Source organism: Oncorhynchus mykiss, chromosome 19 (assembly GCF_057628025.1).
Source record: "Oncorhynchus mykiss isolate SJ-2025 chromosome 19, ASM5762802v1, whole genome shotgun sequence".
Lineage (NCBI taxonomy): Eukaryota > Metazoa > Chordata > Actinopteri > Salmoniformes > Salmonidae > Oncorhynchus > Oncorhynchus mykiss.
This window is the reverse complement of record NC_143040.1, coordinates 49,942,988-49,963,109: the sequence shown is the minus strand read 5'-3', so window position 1 is coordinate 49,963,109 and position 20,122 is coordinate 49,942,988. Positions and strand designations below refer to the sequence as shown.

Genomic DNA, 20,122 nt, shown 5'->3' with positions numbered 1-20,122 from the left:
TACAAAAAAAATACTTTTACTGGAAGAACTATGCAGAATCAAAATCTCCTTCTGTTTATCTCCTTTATGTTTTCCAAAAATATCTGTTCCGAATTAAGATTCAAAGATGTCTGCAGAAACAATGGGGGTGTGAGCTATGTGTGTGAGACATGACACCTTGACTTTTAAAAAAATGATCTTTCGGTTATTGAGCTACAGTAAGTGAAGTGGATTTACACCAGGTATCAAAATTGTGGTAATGGAATTACATCATGGGTCCCTGATCTGTACACACAGAAATGGAAATGCATAATTATGGATATGAATGTCATTCTCTGGTAAATAGGTGCTGAAAGTGAAATACCCTCCTTTGCAAATTTGGGTATTTATTTTAAACAAGATTTGGTTGGTCTGGACCGGACCAAATCTCAACCAATCATAAACATCTGTTTTTAAAAAGTTTGGACATCAAGAACAGCACAGTCAGTAGAGTACAGCACAGAAGAGGAGTACAATACAGTTCATTATAGTGTACTCAACTCTAGTAGGGCTGGGCGATATGGACGAAATATATCACAATTTAAAATATGATATCATGGTATTTTTAGTTTTTGAATAATAAAAGTTGTATATTGGCTTTGAGTAGTGAGTGATCCTAGGGTGGCAACACATACATTATCAGGGATTTAAATTAATCTTTATTTATTTTGTTTGTTTTTATACTGTTCAATTCAACTTCAACCAAAACAAATGTCAGCACTTTTGCGATTTCTGAATTTCCTGCACTCAATTGCAGTGGTGGAAAAAGTACCCAATTGTCATACTTGAGTAAAAGTAAAGATGCCTTTTTAATAGAAAATGACTTGAGTACAAGTCAATCAGTAAAATTCTACTTGAGTAAAAGTATTTTGTTTTAAAATATACTTAAGTATCAATTATTTAAAATTCCTTATTAAACAAACCAGATGGAACCAAATTGTTTTTATTTACGGATAGCCAGGGGCACACTCAAACTCAGACATAATTTACAAACAAAGCGTTTGAGTCCTCCAGATCAGAGGCAGTAGATGACCAGGGATGTTCTCTTGACAAGTGTGTGAATTGGACCATTTTCCTGCCCTGCTAAGGTTTCAAAATGTAATGAGTACTTTTAGGTGCCAGGGAAATGTCTGAAGTAAAACGCATAGTATTTACTTTGGGAATATAGTAAAGTAAAAGTTGTCAAAAATAGCAAAGTAAAGATACCCCCAAAAAACTACATAAGTAGTACTTAGTGATGGTGCCATCTGGTAAAAATACTTAAGTACTTTACACCACTGCTCAGTTGAGAGAATTTTCATACTGCCATGTAAGGCTGCACAATATGGGCAAATCTAGGATTTATTCTTAACCAAATATCGCAATTGCGATTTGACTTGCGAATTAGAGCAAAACTGTTGGAATAATGGAAATATATTGACTATTCTAATTCTATAGTTAGAATATAACAGTGGGCACTTTGAATACCGTTTTGTTTGAGATGACAATTAATTCAAATGTCAGGAGTTATTTTGACAGGGTAGGAACTAAAGTGCTGATAAGTGTTTCCTAGAGGACCTTATAAGTTTTGGCTACATTGCATGTTTTCTCCTAGCCACTTCATGTAGCTAACATATCCTTGCTTTGCATATTCCTCTTTGATTTAGATGACACTGTTGCACATACACCATGCTAATTTAAGTCTACACCATCACTGGTATTATCAGGCTGTATTAGCTAGCAACGTTTGCTCTTACTCAGTACATTTTATTAGCTAGCTATTAGCATTAGCGGCTAACGATTAGCGTCTTACAAGATTTAGGGCAACTAGCTAAGAAAACACAAACTAGCTGTTTGCTGATGTAAGAAACATAAACGAATAGTGTGATTATAGAACGATAATTGATTACTATTAAGAAGCAAAGTGTAAACAGCATTGTCATCAACATTGTTGCATGTGCTGCATTGACCATTGCAGACTGAACGCAAGTTTCTCGTTGAACAACAAATGCGCTCCTTGAGTGACAGGGGGCGTGGCTAGGTCTGTGTGGAAAGTAGCACAGAGAGAAAGAGAGACTCAAGTAGCGAAGTAAACTATACAAATTGACATTACACATGGCGTATCACATTTAACAAACCAAACATTCAAATACCAGTATAGAAAGTAACAACCCAACCCGGTCCCGGCATTAATACCGGTATGTCATAAAATACGGTATACTGCACAGCCCTAAACTCTAGTGTTCTCTATTGTAGTGTTAGGATACCATAATGTTTACTTCGATTCCAGATTTAGTATCACAATACTCGATACCAAAATGATACCACGGCAAGAAAATATGGCATAATAGCAAAAGTTACAGAATGGGTCTTTATCCAGACAGAAAGTCAGCTACTACTCTATAATTGGGCATCAATATCCATTTCGCCATAATTTTTTTACTTCAACATTTTTCAGAGATAGCTAGCCATGTATGCATTTAATGAATCGATTATGCAATCAATTTGACTTTTTTTACTAATCTAACTACATAACAATGTCATTTATTTTGATAAACTGGGTAAATCAAGATATTGTCTAGGCATAACAGGGTTTTCGTTAGGAAAATGATGTACTGGACATTTTCACTGGCAGCATTTTAATTTGAGAAATTGATCAGTCACATAAATTGGGTGCGTAGCCTGATTCGGGCGTCCACCCGCGGTGCTCAGAATGACAGAAATCACATTTAGATGATGGTTATTCATCTTAACAGAACATGCAACTCGAGGAAGAGCACTTTGAAGATGTTAGAATAACTGCCACGTTTACTTTTCCTCAGCCTAGAAGATGAGTAATGAAGAGCAAAATCTCTAGCCTATGCCAATCTAACATACAAACGCTTTGAATAACACATTCACTACATGGAACAACAGTCCCTTCAAAAAAAGTATTTTATATTATATATACTGTACTTCCATAAAATGTTTTTGGCTGGTACAGGGGGACTTTCAGACGAGAGGTTTGTGGGCGTCCTAGAACTAAACAGCCGATATGTTTGTGAGAATCTCTCCTTTCCACAAAGGGGTCATAGTAGTGTGTAGCCCAAACTGTTCAGACGATACAGAAAGAAGTTGGCAGATCAGCTGTACCGACTTCAGACACTTGTGGGGGTCGTAGAGCAAAAAGGACAACACCATTGTGTTCATGAGTCATCTTTCCATAGAGGGAAGTAGTTTTAGGTTTTAGAGACTTATTAGGCCAAACCGTTCAGGCGATTTTGTGAGAACGATTTTCGGGATGTATTATGGTCTGATAAACACTGTTCCAGCTCTGTCACCTTCCACCGCAGAAGTGCGACATAGGTGGATGCGGTGGATTGAGACGGATCCAATGCTAAAAAAAACAAATCTCTAGCTTCAACTGATAGATTTTTATGCTGACATCGACCTTAGGCGGTTTTAACCATTTTGAGATTTAAAAATGCTCATATGCACAATTTTAACCAGGTGCTCTAGAAAGAGCTCTCCAAAGTGACTGCAGCAGGCCATTCAGTTTGACTTCCCAACTAAGTACATTTAGCTAGCTAGTTAACACTTTATTTTAGCCAGAAATTGCAAAGAAAAGACATTCTAGCTGTTTGCAGACAGTAAGAAACACAAACTAATAGTGTATTGAACGCATGTGGATTTATATTAGCAAGCAAAATGGAAAAAATATATGGCAAATAGAAACTGGATGGACATCTGAAATAGATGGGAAATAATAAAGGCAAATCTATTTTAAAATGTGTGTGGACACCAAAAAATATATGGTGGATGGGAAATGATGCGGAGAATTACATTGATGGAAGCTACAATCGATCTGCAATATTAAAGCTGATCTACCCCCTTAAAAAAGGTGGAAAGCAGCATTGTTATCACCAACATCTTGTCATCTGCAGCATTGACCATGCAGACCAGGTGGTTGCTCACCCTTGAGGGAAGGGACGGGGCTGAGTGTGTGTAGAGGGAGAGAGATGACTCAAGTAGCTAACGGAGTAAACTATAAAACTGACATTACACGTGGCGTAACACATTTAACAAACCAAACATTGAAATACTGTTATACAAGGTAAAGTAAAAACCCAAACCAGTCCGTGCGTCAATACCGGTACATAGGAAAATATGGTCGCTTTGTTGTTATGGGGTATTGTGTGTAGATTGATTGAGGAACATTTTTTCTTTAATCCATTTTAGAATAAGGCTGTAACGAAATGTGGAAAATGTCAAAGGGTCTGAATACTTTCCGTATGCACTGTATGCCTTTAATTTCTCCAAAATATAGACCTATCTTTCATTTCACAACAGATTTAACATGCACCTATGAACTTCACATCTTGGTGCTCATGGTTCCTTTTACATGGTAAATTCTGTCTTTTCAATTCTACTCCAGTTTTTTGAGCGTGAACAACCTATTGTTTCAGTCTGAATTTGTCATCCATGATACACCATCTTCTCAGCTACCCTCCTGGCTCAGAGGTGGTGGTTTACAGCAGCAGGCACTTCTTTACCAGTGTTCTGTGACCTGTGCTCAATGACCACGCTGAAGATGGGATGGCCTGTGGTGTGAAGACTGTTTTTATGCTTTAACTGTCTCTGACAGGGCTACTGTCATTCTTAGAAAACCACACAGGCCCTCTGTTTCCTCAGCTGCTTGTCTCTCTGCTCTACTGCTTTTCATTTAGTACCGTGAGCGCGCACACACTCAGACTGCCTTTTCTCCTCTCTATCAACCTCTGTCTGGAGCACTCTCAATCTGCCATTTCCTCTCTATATATCAGCAATGTAACACCCATTTCTCTCATAGTACAGCCATTCCTCTCCCCTCCATTAATGTGTATGATGGATGTTCTGGTAGTTCGGTGCCTAATGGCTGGTTGAGATGTGTTGAGAGGCAGGCCATTGATCCTTCCTAGTAGTAGAACAAACAGTTTTTTGCATTTTGTAAATCTTTAAATCCTTTGCTGCCTTTCTCCCAATCTTAGCAGCTGGGCATGCAGCCTCTTCCCATCCTTCACAAGTTAGGGATTTATAGAGATGGAGCATGTACAGTCAGGTCTAAAATGATTAGCACCCTTGATAAAGATGAGCAAAGAAGACTGTGTAAAATAAATAATACAAATATTGAGTTATATTGTATTCCCCCCAAGAAAGAATATTGGTAAATTATTTTATACTAATATTTGCTCAGAGGAAGTGATTTTACAAAATCTCAAAAAGATAGGGGTCAAAATTGTTACCCCTGTGTAATACTCGAGCACCCTCCCCTTGCAAGGATAACGACACTGAGACTTTTTCTAAAATGTTTTATGAGATTGGAGAACACACTGAGAGGGATCTTAGACCATTCCTCCATACAGAATCTTTCCAGAATCTTGACTACCTTCATCTGCGTTTATGGACTCCCCTCTTCAATTCAAACCACAGGTTTTCAATCGGGTTCAAGTCCGGAGACTGACATGGCCATTGTAAAATTTAGATTTTTGTGGTCAGTAAAAGAAATGTGGGGTGAGTTTTGATTTCTACATGCTGTTATTTTCTTCCTAGAAGATCCACTTACGGCCTCCTGGCAAAGGCAACCAGGTTTTTAGCTAAAATGTCCTGGTACTTGGTAAAGTTCATGATGCTGTTGACTTTAAAGCTGCAATATGTAACTTTTTCAGTGACCTGACCGAATTCACATAGAAATGTGAGTTATAGATCTGTCATTCTCATTGAAAGTAAGTCTAAGATGCGGTAGACCTGTTGTGCACTGTTGTTTTTTTGTGTGTGTTTTTTTTGTTGCCTTTTTTACTTATGGGTTTTGTATACCAGCTTCAAATAGCTGCAAATACAATATATTTGGTTATGGAATATATATATATATATATATCTCACACACACACAAAGTATGTGGACACTCCTTCAAATTGGCTTTTTCAGCTACACTCGTTGCTGACAGGTGTGTCCAACAGGACAGCAACCCTAAGCACACAGCCAAGACAATGCAGGAGTGGCTTCGGGACAAGTCTCTGAATGTCCTTGAGTGGCCCAGCCAGAGCCTGGACTTGAACCCAATCAAACATCTCTGGAGAGACCTGAAAATAGCTGTGCAGCGACGCCCCACATCCAACCTGACAGAGCTCGAAAGGATCTGCAGAGAAGAATGGGAGATGCTCCTCAAATACATGTGTGCTGAGAGAGAGTTTTCTATAGCTGTTTTTCAGTCTCGGTCCCAGCTTTGATGCACCTGTACTGACCTCCCCTTCTGGCAGGTATTTTGCCCCCGGCAATGCGTTTTTCAGACCGCACTACCCTCTGAAGAACCTTGCGGTTGAAGGCGGTGCAGTTGCTGTACCACGCGGTGATACAGCCCGACAGGATGCTCTCGATTGTGCATCTGTAAAAGTTGTTTTGGTGTTTTAGGTGACAAGCCAATTTTGTTTCAGCCTCCTGAGCTTGAAGAGGTGCTACTCTCTGTGTGGATGGACCATTTCAGTTTGTCCATGATGTATACGCCGAGGAACTTAAAGCTTGCCACCTTCTCCACTTCTGTCCCGTCGATGGGGGCGGGGTGCTCCCTCTGCTGTTTCCTGAAGTCCACGATCATCTCCTTTTTGTTTTGTTGACTTTGAGAGGTTATGTTCCTGACACCACACTCCGAGGGCCCTCACCACCTCCCTGTAGGCCGTCTCGTCGTTGTTGGTAATCAAGCCTACCACTAGTGTCGTCTGCAAATTTGATGATTGAGTTGGGGGCGTGCATGGCCACGGAGTACAGGAGAGGGCTGAGAACGCACTCTTGTGTTGAGGATTAGAGGGGTGGAGATGTTGTTTCCTACCTTCACCACCTGGGGGCGGCCTGTCAAAGTCCAGGACCCAGTTGCACAGAGCGGGGGCGAGAGCAAGGGTCTAGAGTTTGGATGGTACTGTGGTAAATGCTGTAGTCAATGAACAGCATTCTTACATAGGTATTCCTTTTGACCAGATGGGATAGGGCAGTGTGATGGCGATTGCGTTGTCAGTAGACCTATTGGGGCGGTAAGGAAATTGGAGTGGATCTAGGGTGTCAGGTAAGGTGGAGCTGATATGATCCTTGACTAGTCTCTCAAAGCACTTCATGATGACAGAAGTGAGTGCTACTGGCCGATAGTCATTTTGTTCCGTTACCTTTGCTTTCATGGGAACAGGAACAATTGTGGCCATCTTGAAGAATGTGGGGACAGCAGACTGGGATGGGGATTGATTGAATATGTCCGTGAACAGAATAGCCAACTGGTCTGCGCACGCTCTGAGGACGCCATCTGGGCCTTCTGGGCCTGCGAGGGTTAACACGTTTAAATGTTTTACTCACGTTGGCCACGGAGAAGGAGAGCCCGCGGGCTGTGTCAATGGCACTTTATTGTCCTCAAAGCGAGCAAAGAAGTTATTTAATTTGTCTGGGTTTTCTTTTTGTAATCCATGATTAGCTGTAGACCATGTCACATACGTCTCATGTTTGAGCCGTTGCGTTGAGACTCTACTCTGTCTCTACTGACACTTTGCTTGTTTGAGTGCCTTGTGGAGGGAATAACTACACTGTTTGTATTCGGTCATGTTTCCAGTAGCCTTGTCATTAAAATCGGTGGTTCGCGCTTTCAGTTTTGCACGAATGCTGCCATCAAACCACATTTTCTGGTTATGGAAATTATGTGTGTGTGGGCACTTTTTTTAGAATATTTTCTACATTTATTGAAGATTAAATACTGTACAATCAAATGTACATAAGTATTCACACCCCTGGGTCAATACATGTTAGAATCATGTTTGGCAGTGATTAGAGCTGTGAATCTTTGCACAATATTTTTATTTTTTTAATTCAAGCTCTGTCAGGTTGTTTTTATCATTGCTAGACAGCTATTTTAAAGTCTTGCCATAGATGTTCAAGTATATTTAAGTCAAAACTGTAACTAGGCCACTCAGGAACATTTGTCTTGGTAAGCAACTTCAGGGTATAATTTGGCCTTGGGTTTTAGGTTATTGTCCTGCTGAAAGGTGAATTAATTTCCCAGTGTCTGGTGGAAAGCAGACTGAACTGGATTCCTTTAGGATTTTGTCTGTGCATGGCTCCATTCTAAGTAAAAAAAATAAAAATAAAAATATCCTGAAACTCCCCAGTTATTAAAGATTACAAGCATACCCATTACACGATGCAGCCACCACTATGCTTGAAAATATGGGGGGTGGTAATCATTAATGGATTGTATTGGATTTGCCCCTAACATAACTTGTTAATTTGAATATGCAAAGTGTTAATTGCTTTGTGACATTTTTTGCCGTATTACTTTAGTGTCTTGTTGCAAACAGGATGCATGTTTTGGAATATTTCACATATTAGAGCCCAGTAAATTTAGATCCACCCCTAAGTGTGAAACATTTATTTCCCTTCCATATCAGAGATTTTCCTACTTAATATTCAACAATTGTGTGTGTGTGTGTGCGTGCGCTTTGTCAGTACCTGATACCACTTTCAACATGGCTGTGTTTATTCAGTGGATAGAGGGCTATATGACATAGAGTAGGCCTATATGCTTCCTATATCACAACTGTAGGTTGATAACTGTTTTTCTTCATGCTGGTTTATTTTATTATTGAGAGAGGGAGTGCGAGAACAGTACATCAAGACTGACTTAAGGGAAACCGCATGTGGGGCTCAATAAAATATAATTAAAAACATAGCCACAGTAATCTTCCCCTCAATCTGTGTTGTCAGGTTCCCTTAAGAAGGAGGAGGAGTTGTAGTACTATTTATTATGGTCTGCTGGTGATGTTGCCGCATCAATCCTTTGTTGTTTTCATAACCATTAACATTTTATTACTCCACCTTTCCCGGAGATTGGTCCCCACCTGCTCCCTCTCTGCTCCCTCTTCTCTCTCTCTCTCGTGCTCTCTCTCTCTCGTGCTCTCTCTCTCTCGTGCTCTCTCTCTCTCGTGCTCTCTCTCTCTCGTGCTCTCTCTCTCTCGTGCTCTCTCTCTCTCGTGCTCTCTCTCTCTCGTGCTCTCTCTCTCTCGTGCTCTCTCTCTCTCGTGCTCGCTCTCTCTCGTGCTCTCTCTCTCGTGCTCTCTCTCTCGTGCTCTCTCTCTCTCGTGCTCTCTCTCTCTCGTGCTCTCTCTCTCTCGTGCTCTCTCTCTCTCGTGCTCTCTCTCTCTCGTGCTCTCTCTCTCTCGTGCTCTCTCTCTCTCGTGCTCTCTCTCTCTCGTGCTCTCTCTCTTTCTCGTGCTCTCTCTCTCTCGTGCTCTCTCTCTCTCGTGCTCTCTCTCTCTCGTGCTCTCTCTCTCTCGTGCTCTCTCTCTCTCGTGCTCTCTCTCTCTCGTGCTCTCTCTCTCTCGTGCTCTCTCTCTCTCGTGCTCTCTCTCTCTCGTGCTCTCTCTCTCTCGTGCTCTCTCTCTCTCGTGCTCTCTCTCTCTCGTGCTCTCTCTCTCTCGTGCTCTCTCTCTCTCGTGCTCTCTCGTTCTCTCTCTCTCGTGCTCTCTCTCTCGTGCTCTCTCTCTCTCTCTCTCTCGTGCTCTCTCTCTCTCTCTTGTTCTCTCGTGCTCTCTTGTTCTCTCGTGCTCTCTCTTGTGCTCTCTCTCTCTCTCTCTCTTGTGCTCTCTCTCTCTCTCTCTCTTGTGCTCTCGCTCTCTCTCTCGTGCTCTCTCTCTCGTGCTCTCTCTCTCTCTCGTGCTCTCTCTCTCTCGTGCTCTCTCTCAAAATTCAAATTCAAATTCAAGCTGCTTTATTGGCATGAAAAACATTGTGTCAATATTGCCAAAGCAACAATGTATACAATATACATTGTAACAAAATTATAAATGATAGCAAATAATAATATAAAATGGTAGTAAATAATAATACAAAAATAAATACAATAAAATGGTAACAGTCAATAGTAGAAATGTAATAAATATAAAATAAAATTATGGAAAATGAAACTATAACTAACTTATAACTAAATAACGGTCATCTTCTTCTTTATATCAGTACTACAACTACAATCATCATTACTACAACTACAATCATCATTACTACGACTACTACTACCATCACTAAACTGTTATCACTACCATTACCACCCATATTTGGGATGATAAACATTAATAATTATAGTAATAATGGTAATAATAATAATAAGTAAGTTACTGTTTACTATGCAGATGTTATTATTCAGTGTCCCTCAGGCTATGGCAGGAAAATACATATTTGGCTGCAAGAGGAGCCATTGCTCCTTCGCCCATGAGTATTCTTAGTTTTTCCTCTGGGTTCAATTTGTAAAAATTTTGAATATATGTAGTCATTTCTGTGAATAATGAATCTCTTTGTGAGGAATATTTATCACAGTAAAGGAGAAAGTGCATCTCTGTCTCTACCTCCCCTGTCTCTCTCTCTCGTGCTCTCTCTCTCTCTCGTGCTCTCTCTCGTGCTCTCTCTCTCTCTCTCTCGTGCTCTCTCTCTCTCGTGCTCTCTCTCTCTCTCTCTCGTGCTCTCTCTCTCTCTCTCTCGTGCTCTCTCTCTCTCTCTCTCGTGCTCTCTCTCTCTCTCTCTCGTGCTCTCTCTCTCTCTCGTGCTCTCTCTCTCTCTCTCTCGTGCTCTCTCTCTCTCTCTCGTGCTCTCTCTCTCTCTCTCTCGTGCTCTCTCTCTCTCATGCTCTCTCTCTCTCATGCTCTCTCTCTCTCGCTCGTGCTCTCTCGTGCTCTCTCTCTCGTGCTCTCTCGTGCTCTCTCGTGCTCTCTCGTGCTCTCTCGTGCTCTCTCGTGCTCTCTCGTGCTCTCTCTCTCTCGTGCTCTCTCGTGCTCTCTCTCTCTCGTGCTCTCTCGTGCTCTCTCTCTCTCGTGCTCTCTCGTGCTCTCTCTCTCGTGCTCTCTCTCTCTCGTGCTCTCTCTCTCTCGTGCTCTCTCTCTCTCGTGCTCTCTCTCTCTCGTGCTCTCTCTCTCTCGCGCTCTCTCTCTCGCGCTCGCTCTCTCTCTCTCGCGCTCTCTCTCTCGCGCTCTCTCTCTCTCGCGCTCTCTCTCTCTCGCGCTCTCTCTCGCGCTCTCTCTCTCTCGCGCTCTCTCTCTCGCGCTCTCTCTCTCGCGCTCTCTCTCTCGCGCTCTCTCTCTCTCGCGCTCTCTCTCTCTCGCGCTCTCTCTCTCTCGCGCTCTCTCTCTCTCGCGCTCTCTCTCTCTCTCGCGCTCTCTCTCTCTCTCGCGCTCTCTCTCTCTCGCTCTCTCAAATTCAAATTCAAATTCAAGCTGCTTTATTGGCATGAAAAACATTGTGTCAATATTGCCAAAGCAACAATGTATACAATATACATTGTAACAAAATTGTAAATGATAGCAAATAATAATATAAAATGGTAGTAAATAATAATACAAAAATAAATACAATAAAATGGTAACAGTCTACAGTAAACATTAATAATTATAGTAATAACAATAATAGTAATAATAAGTAAGTTACTGTTTACTATGCAGATGTTATTATTCAGTGTCCCTCAGGCTATGGCAGGAAAATACATATTTGGCTGCAAGAGGAGCCATTGCTCCTTCGCCCATGAGTATTCTTAGTTTTTCCTCTGGGTTCAATTTGTAAAAATTTGGAATATATGTAGTCATTTCTGTGAATAATGAATCTCTTTGTGAGGAATATTTATCACAGTAAAGGAGAAAGTGCATCTCTGTCTCTACCTCCCCTGTCTCTCTCTCTCGTGCTCTCTCTCTCTCTCGTGCTCTCTCTCGTGCTCTCTCTCTCTCTCTCTCGTGCTCTCTCTCTCTCGTGCTCTCTCTCTCTCTCTCGTGCTCTCTCTCTCTCTCGTGCTCTCTCTCTCTCTCTCTCGTGCTCTCTCTCTCTCTCTCTCTCGTGCTCTCTCTCTCTCTCTCTCGTGCTCTCTCTCTCTCTCTCTCGTGCTCTCTCTCTCTCTCTCGTGCTCTCTCTCTCTCTCTCTCGTGCTCTCTCTCTCTCGTGCTCTCTCTCTCTCGCTCGTGCTCTCTCGTGCTCTCTCTCTCGTGCTCTCTCTCTCGTGCTCTCTCTCTCGTGCTCTCTCTCTCGTGCTCTCTCTCTCGTGCTCTCTCTCTCGTGCTCTCTCGTGCTCTCTCGTGCTCTCTCGTGCTCTCTCGTGCTCTCGCTCTCTCGTGCTCTCTCTCTCTCGTGCTCTCTCGTGCTCTCTCTCTCTCGTGCTCTCTCGTGCTCTCTCTCTCTCGTGCTCTCTCTCTCTCGTGCTCTCTCTCTCGCGCTCTCTCTCTCTCTCTCGCTCTCTCTCTCTCGCGCTCTCTCTCTCTCTCTCTCTCGCGCTCTCTCTCTCTCTCGCGCTCTCTCTCTCTCGCGCTCTCTCTCTCTCTCTCTCTCGCGCTCTCTCTCTCTCTCGCGCTCTCTCTCTCGCGCTCTCTCTCTCTCGTGCGCTCTCGCGCTCTCTCTCTCGTGCGCTCTCGCGCTCTCTCTCGTGCGCTCTCGCTCTCTCTCGTGCGCTCTCTCTCTCTCTCGTGCGCTCTCTCAATCGTGCTCTCTCGTGCTCTGTCTCTCTCGTGCTCTCTCGTGCTCTGTCGCTCTCGTGCTCTCTCGTGCTCTGTCGCTCTCGTGCTCTCTCTCTCGTGCTCTCGCTCTCGTGCTCTCTCTCTCGTGTTCTCTCTCTCTCTCTCTCTCGTGCTCTCTCTCTCTCTCGTGCTCTCTCTCTCTCTCTCTCTCATGCTCTCTCAAATTCAAATTCAAATTCAAGCTGCTTTATTGGCATGAAAAACATTGTGTCAATATTGCCAAAGCAACAATGTATACAATATACATTGTAACAAAATTATAAATGATAGCAAATAATAATATAAAATGGTAGTAAATAATAATACAAAATTAAATACAAAAATAATAACAATAAAATGGTAACAGTCTACAGTAAACATTAATAATTATAGTAATAACAATAATAGTAATAATAAGTAAGTTACTGTTTACTATGCAGATGTTATTATTCAGTGTCCCTCAGGCTATGGCAGGAAAATACATATTTGGCTGCAAGAGGAGCCATTGCTCCTTCGCCCATGAGTATTCTTAGTTTTTCCTCTGGGTTCAATTTGTAAAAATTTGGAATATATGTAGTCATTTCTGTGAATAATGAATCTCTTTGTGAGGAATATTTATCACAGTAAAGGAGAAAGTGCATCTCTGTCTCTACCTCCCCTGTCATGCAGTGACCACATACACGCTCCTCTTTGGGTAGCCATGTCTTTTTATGTCTGCCGGTTTCTATTGCCAATCGGTGGTCACTCAGCCTGTACTTGGTAAGGATCTGTCTCTGCTTCGTATCTCTGACAGAGTAGAGATAATCAGCCAATTCATATTCTCTGTTTAGGGTCAGATAGCAATTTAGTCGGCTTTGGGATTTTGTTTCGTTTTTCCAGTATTGTAAGTATGATTCCTTTGATTGGTTCATGATTTTGTTTATTGGAATTCTTTCTTTTGAAGCAGTGCTGGTGTCAGCTTGGTTGGTGAGGTCTAACACCATCTGACTGAGAGGGCTCTTTTCTGGGCTCAGCTCTTGGGCTTGAAGTGCTTTAAATTGCAGACTCGAATTTGGACTTGAATTTAGATGTAGCCAAAATTTTAATGATCTTTTCTGTATTTTCATTATTACTGGAAAACGGCCCAATTCTGCCCTACATGCATTAGTTGGTGTATTTCTCTGGACTTGTAGAATTTTCCGACAGAATTCTGCATGTAGGGCTTCAATTGGATGTTTGTCCCACATTTTAAAATCCAGTTCATTGAGTGGCCCCCAAACCTCACTTCCATAAAGTGCTATTGGTAGGATTACACTGTCAAATATTTTAGTCCAAATTCTAATTGGGATGTTGATTTTGAATAATTTCATTTTTATTGCATACATTGCTCTGTGGGCTTTTTCTTTGAGTGCCTTCACTGCCATATTAAAGTTTCCCGATGCAGATATGGTCAGACCAAGGTAGGTGTAATTTTTTGTGTGTTCAATTAAGGTGTTCAGGGTGAATTTACATTTTTGTTTCTGACATCTGTTTTTTTTTTGGAAAATCATGATTTTAGTTTTTTGGAAATTTACTGCCAGGGCCCAATTATGGCAATATTGCTCCAGAATATTAATGTTTTGTTGAAGACCTTCTTTGGTTGGTGATAGAAGTACCAAGTCATCAGCATATAGCAGGTATTTCACCTCTGTGTCAAATAGTGTGAGTCCTGGGGCTGGAGATTGGTCCAACATGTCTGCTAATTCATCTCTCTCTCGTGCTCTCTCTCTCTCTCGTGCTCTCTCTCTCGTGCTCTCTCTCTCTCGTGCTCTCTCTCTCTCTCTCGTGCTCTCTCTCTCTCTCTCGTGCTCTCTCTCTCTCTCTCGTGCTCGCTCTCTCGCTCTCTCTCTCTCTCTCTCTCGTTCTCTCTCTCTCTCTCTCTCTCTCTCGTGCTCTCTCTCTCTCTCTCGTGCTCTCTCGTTCTCTCTCTCTCGTTCTCTCTCTCTCGTGCTCTCTCTCTCTCGTGCTCTCTCTCTCTCGTGCTCTCTCTCTCTCGTGCTCTCTCTCTCGCTCGTGCTCTCTCTCTCTCGCTCGTGCTCTCTCTCTCTCGTGCTCTCTCTCTCTCGTGCTCTCTGTCTCTCGTGCTCTCTGTCTCTCGTGCTCTCTGTCTCTCGTGCTCTCTGTCTCTCGTGCTCTCTGTCTCTCGTGCTCTCTGTCTCTCGTGCTCTCTGTCTCTCGTGCTCTCTGTCTCTCGTGCTCTCTGTCTCTCGTGCTCTCTGTCTCTCGTGCTCTCTGTCTCTCGTGCTCTCTGTCTCTCGTGCTCTGTCTCTCGTGCTCTCTGTCTCTCGTGCTCTCTGTCTCTCGTGCTCTCTGTCTCTCGTGCTCTCTCTCTCGTGCTCTCTGTCTCTCGTGCTCTCTGTCTCTCGTGCTCTGTCTCTCGTGCTCTCTGTCTCTCGTGCTCTCTCGTGCTCTGTCTCTCTCGTTCTCTCGTGCTCTCTCTTTCTCTCTCGTGCTCTCTCTCTCTCGTGCTCTCTCTCTCTCTCGTGCTCTCTCTCTCTCTCGTGCTCTCTCTCTCTCTCGTGCTCTCTCTCTCGTGCTCTCTCTCTCGTGCTCTCTCTCTCTCTCGTGCTCTCTCTCTCTCGTGCTCTCTCTCTCTCTCGTGCTCTCTCTCTCTCTCGTGCTCTCTCTCTCTCTCGTGCTCTCTCTCGTGCTCTCTCTCTCTCTCGTGCTCTCTCTCTCTCTCTCTCTCTCGTGCTCTCTCTCTCGCTCGTGCTCTCTCTCTCTCTCGTGCTCTCTCTCTCTCGTGCTCTCTCTCTCTCGTGCTCTCTCTCTCTCGTGCTCTCTCTCTCTCGTGCTCTCTCTCTCTCGTGCTCTCTCTCTCTCGTGCTCTCTCTCTCTCGTGCTCTCTCTCTCTCGTGCTCTCTCTCTCTCGTGCTCTCTCTCTCTCGTGCTCTCTCTCTCTCGTGCTCTCTCTCTCTCTCGTGCTCTCTCTCTCTCTCGTGCTCTCTCTCGCTCTCTCTCTCTCTCGTGCTCTCTCTCTCTCTCGTGCTCTCTCTCTCTCTCGTGCTCTCTCGCTCTCTCGTGCTCTCTCGCGCTCTCTCTCTCTCGTGCTCTCTCTCTCGTGCTCTCTCTCTCGTGCTCTCTCTCTCGTGCTCTCTCTCTCTCTCTCGTGCTCTCTCTCTCGTGCTCGCTCTCTCTCGCGCTCTCTCTCTCTCGCGCTCTCTCTCTCTCGCGCTCTCTCTCTCTCTCGCGCTCTCTCTCTCTCTCGCGCTCTCTCTCTCTCTCTCTCTCGCGCTCTCTCTCTCTCTCGCGCTCTCTCTCTCTCTCGCGCTCTCTTGTGCTCTCTCATGCTCTCTCTCTCCAGCCCTATTGAATGGCGTGCATGTGCTTAGCAATGGAATGATCTTGTATGCTGTGCTCTTCCCTACGGAACAGCACACGGTGTGAGATAATGACACAAATCCTTTACCAGGGCCAAGCTCTCTAATTACCCCTGCTCTTCTGGGGAGAGAACCATATTAACCATCTATTAACGTTCCACCCTCTAGAACCCAGCCTGTTTTCACCGTCCTGGTGCTCATACACGTCATACATGTACACCTCTGTAATCCTGTTTTTATGGTATTATGTCTTTGTTGTCAATAAAGTCAAAGGCCCCACATGACGTATCATTGTAACTGGGATATAGAGGAGAGGAGATGGGAGTGCCTTATTTAAAACCCTTTCCCCATGTGCAATGCCCTTTATGTCAATGTTCAGCTGATCTACTACGATTAAAAACATCTATGTGAAGTGCTTTATTTAACCTCTCCGTCTCTGTCTGTACAGAGGACGGACCCTCAGCTCCTGGCCCAGTTCTACTATGCTGATGAGGAGCTCAACCAGGTGGCCACAGAACTGGACAGCCTAGATGGGAGGAAGGAGCCTCAAAGGTGTACGCTGCTGGTCAACCAGTTCAGATCCTGTCAGGTAAGAATCTATAGGGGCTGACACTGGTTCATTTCAGTACCCTCGGAATACGGCCACAATTCTGTAGCTGGTCTCTTATCGTTTCATTTCACCATGCTTCTAATTTCTTTTAGACTTCCAGCTCCATAAATTTGTAAAAATCCATCAGACATTTCATTTGAGAGTTAATGCTGTAACCCAGTTTGGCAGAGAGCACTTGAAGAGTCCACCATGCCAATTAAAGTGAGGTATTGAAGTTTGACCTCAAATGTTTAAAACTATGACGACAAACTCTATAACAGGGGAGTTTGAACTGCAAAAGGCCTGAGATTAGTTGACTGATATGGTAGGGGTTGTGCGATTGTCCCAGTAAGCATTGATTGGACGGGCTGTTAAATCACAAAGGAGTCCCTCTGAGTGCAAGCAGTTGATTCAATCAGGTTTTGTTGCTGTTTTGAACGCCTTTATCAGGGTATCTAGGTCAGGAATGAAGACTTGGATGAGTGACTCTGGAAAGCTCAATGAAGTGGAGGTATTAGAGATTGGATCTTGAAGTCTCTACTTCTCTACATAGATATCATGACACCTGGATTGGTGTTTTCAGGCACTATGGGGTCAGAGTAAAGGATTGACTGTCAGGTTGTTTTGAATGACTTATGTCAGTGTTATGTAGATCCACTATAGGATATTAGTCTGCTTGACCGGAGATTACGCTTTTTCTCCTCGGAGACGTATCTGTCTCTGTTTGAGACCTGTCACATGACCAATGGAAGACTGTTGTGTCCATTTGGAGTTGGGGGGGGGGTGTCATGCGTAGATGTAATAGGTGGCAGGGAAGTCAGGCGCAGGAGAGACAAATTGAGTGTAAAATGGAGTCTTTTAATAAAGTCCACGGAGTATGCTCCATAACACTAAATGTACATAAACATGGGTACAAGGACCCGACGCACACCTATACAACAATCACACTACACTGACAATAAAACAATCTCTGACAAAGACATGAGGGGAAACAGAGGGTTAAATACACAACAGGTAATGAATGGGATTGAAAACAGGTGTATGGGAAGACAAGACAAAACCAATGGAAAATGAAAAAAGGATCAATGATGGCTAGAAGACCGGTGACGTCGAACGCCGAGCACCGCCCGAACAAGGAGAGGCAACGACTTCGGCAGCAGTCGTGACAGTACCCCCCCCCTGACGCGCGGCTCCAGCTGCGCGTCGACACCGGCCTCGGGGACGACCCGGAAGGCGAGGTGCAGGGCGATCCGGATGGAGACGGTGGAATTCTGATAACATGGAAGGATCTAACACGTCCTCCACCGGAACCCAGCATCTCTCCTCCGGCCCGTACCCCTCCCAGTCCACGAGGTACTGAAGGCCCCTCGCCCGACGTCTCGAATCCAAAATGGATCGAACAGAGTACGCCGGAACCCCCTCGATGTCTAGAGGAGGCGGAGGAACATTACGCACTTCAGCCTCCTGGAGCGGGCCAGCCACCATCGGCCTGAGGAGAGACACATGGAACGAGGGGTTAATACGGTAATGAGTGGGTAGTTGTAACCTATAACATACCTCGTTCACTCTCCTCAGGACTTTAAACGGCCCCACAAACCGCGGACCCAGCTTCCGGCAGAGAAGGCGAAGGGGCAGGTTTCGGGTCGAGAGCCAGACCCTGTCCCCTGGTGCGAACACTGGGGCCTCACTGCGGCGACGGTCTGCGCCAATTTTCTGGCGCCTTATGGCACGCTGAAGGTGGACGTGGGCTGCCTCCCAGGTCTCCTCAGCGTGCCGAAACCAATTGTCCACCGCAGGGGCCTCGGTCTGGCTCTGATGCCAAGGAGCCAGAACCGGCTGATACCCTAATACACATTGAAAGGGAGTAAGGTTAGTGGAGGAGTGACGTAGCGAGTTCTGAGCCATCTCTGCCCAGGGCACGAACTTCGCCCACTCCCCCGGCCGATCCTGGCAATAAGACCGCAGAAACCTACCCACATCCTGGTTAACTCTCTCCACCTGCCCATTACTCTCGGGGTGAAAACCTGAGGTAAGACTAACCGAGATCCCCAGACGCTCCATGAACGCCTTCCAGACCCTTGATGTGAACTGGGGACCCCGATCAGACACTATATCCTCAGGCACCCCATAGTGCCGGAAAACGTGTGTAAACAGGGCCTCTGCAGTTTGTAAGGCCGTAGGGAGACCGGGCAAAGGGAGGAGACGACAGGACTTAGAAAACCGATCCACAACGACCAGGATCGTGGTGTAACCCTGTGAAGGTGGAAGATCGGTCAAAAAATCCACCGACAGGTGTGACCACGGCCGTTGAGGAACGGGTAGAGGTTGTAGCTTACCTCTGGGCAGGTGTCTAGGAGCCTTGCACTGGGCGCACACCGAGCAGGAAGAAACATAAATCCTCACGTCCTTAGCTAAAGTGGGCCACCAGTATCTCCCGTCAAGACAGCGCATCGTCCGACCTATCCCAGGATGACCAGAGGAGGGTGACGTGTGAGCCCAATATATCAATCGGTCGCGTACAGCAGACGGAACGTACAGACGACCAGCTGGACACTCAGGGGGAGAAGGCTCTGCACGTGACGCCCGCTCAATGTCCGCGTCCAGCTCCCACACTACTGGCGCCACCAAACACGAAGCTGGGAGTATGGGAGTGGGATCCATGGACCGCTCCTCTGTGTCATACAGCCGAGACAATGCGTCTGCCTTAACGTTCTGGGAGCCTGGTCTGTAAGAAAGAGTAAACACAAAACGAGTGAAAAACATGGCCCACCTTGCCTGGCGAGGATTCAATCTCTTTGCCTGCCGGATATACTCCAGATTGCGGTGGTCAGTCCAGATGAGAAAAGGGTGTTTAGCCCCCTCAAGCCAATGCCTCCACACCTTCAAAGCTTCTACGACAGCTAACAGCTCCCGGTTCCCCACATCATAGTTTCGCTCCGCCGGGCTGAGCTTCTTAGAAAAGAAAGCACAGGGGCGAAGCTTCAGTGGCGTACCCGAACGCTGAGAGAGCACTGCTCCTATCCCAGCTTCGGATGCGTCCACCTCCACTATGAATGGCAAAGAGGGATCCGGATGAGCCAGCACAGGCGCAGAAGTAAACAGAGTCTTCAGGTGCTCAAAAGCCCTGTTCGCCTCAGCCGACCACTGCAAGCGCACCGGGCCCCCCTTTAGCAGTGAGGTAATGGGAGCTGCCACCTGACCAAAACCCCGGATAAACCTCCGGTAGTAATTGGAAAACCCCAAAAAACGCTGCAACTCCTTTACCGTGGTTGGAGTCGGCCAATTACGCACGGCTGTAATGCGGTCGCTCTCCATCTCCACTCCTGAAGTGGAAATCCGATGCCCTAGGAAGGAGATGGATTGTTGGAAAAACAAGCATTTCTCAGACTTGACATATAGATCATGCTCCAACAGGCGACCAAGCACCCTGCGCACCAGGGACACATGCTCGGCGCGTGTAGCAGAGTATATCAAAATATCATCGATATACACCACTACACCCTGCCCGTGCAGGTCCCTGAAGATCTCATCTACAAATGATTGGAAAACTGATGGAGCATTCATCAACCCATATGGCATGACCAGGTACTCATAATGACCTGAGGTGGTGCTAAATGCCGTCTTCCACTCATCACCCTTCTTAATACGCACCAGATTGTACGCACTCCTGAGATCCAATTTTGTGAAAAAAC

General features: G+C 45.0%; 1 protein-coding gene across 2 annotated transcripts in view; it reads left to right on the top strand.

Annotated features, from left to right (window-relative positions):
* LOC110498351 (lateral signaling target protein 2 homolog) overlaps positions 1–20,122 on the top strand; it is a 67,912-nt gene that overhangs the window by 23,431 nt on the left and 24,359 nt on the right. For both annotated transcript variants that reach the window (XM_036954814.2, XM_036954812.2), the window contains exon 2: positions 16,290–16,430. In XM_036954814.2, the coding sequence (XP_036810709.2) occupies positions 16,290–16,430 (141 nt within the window). The remainder of the gene's footprint in view (positions 1–16,289; positions 16,431–20,122) is intronic.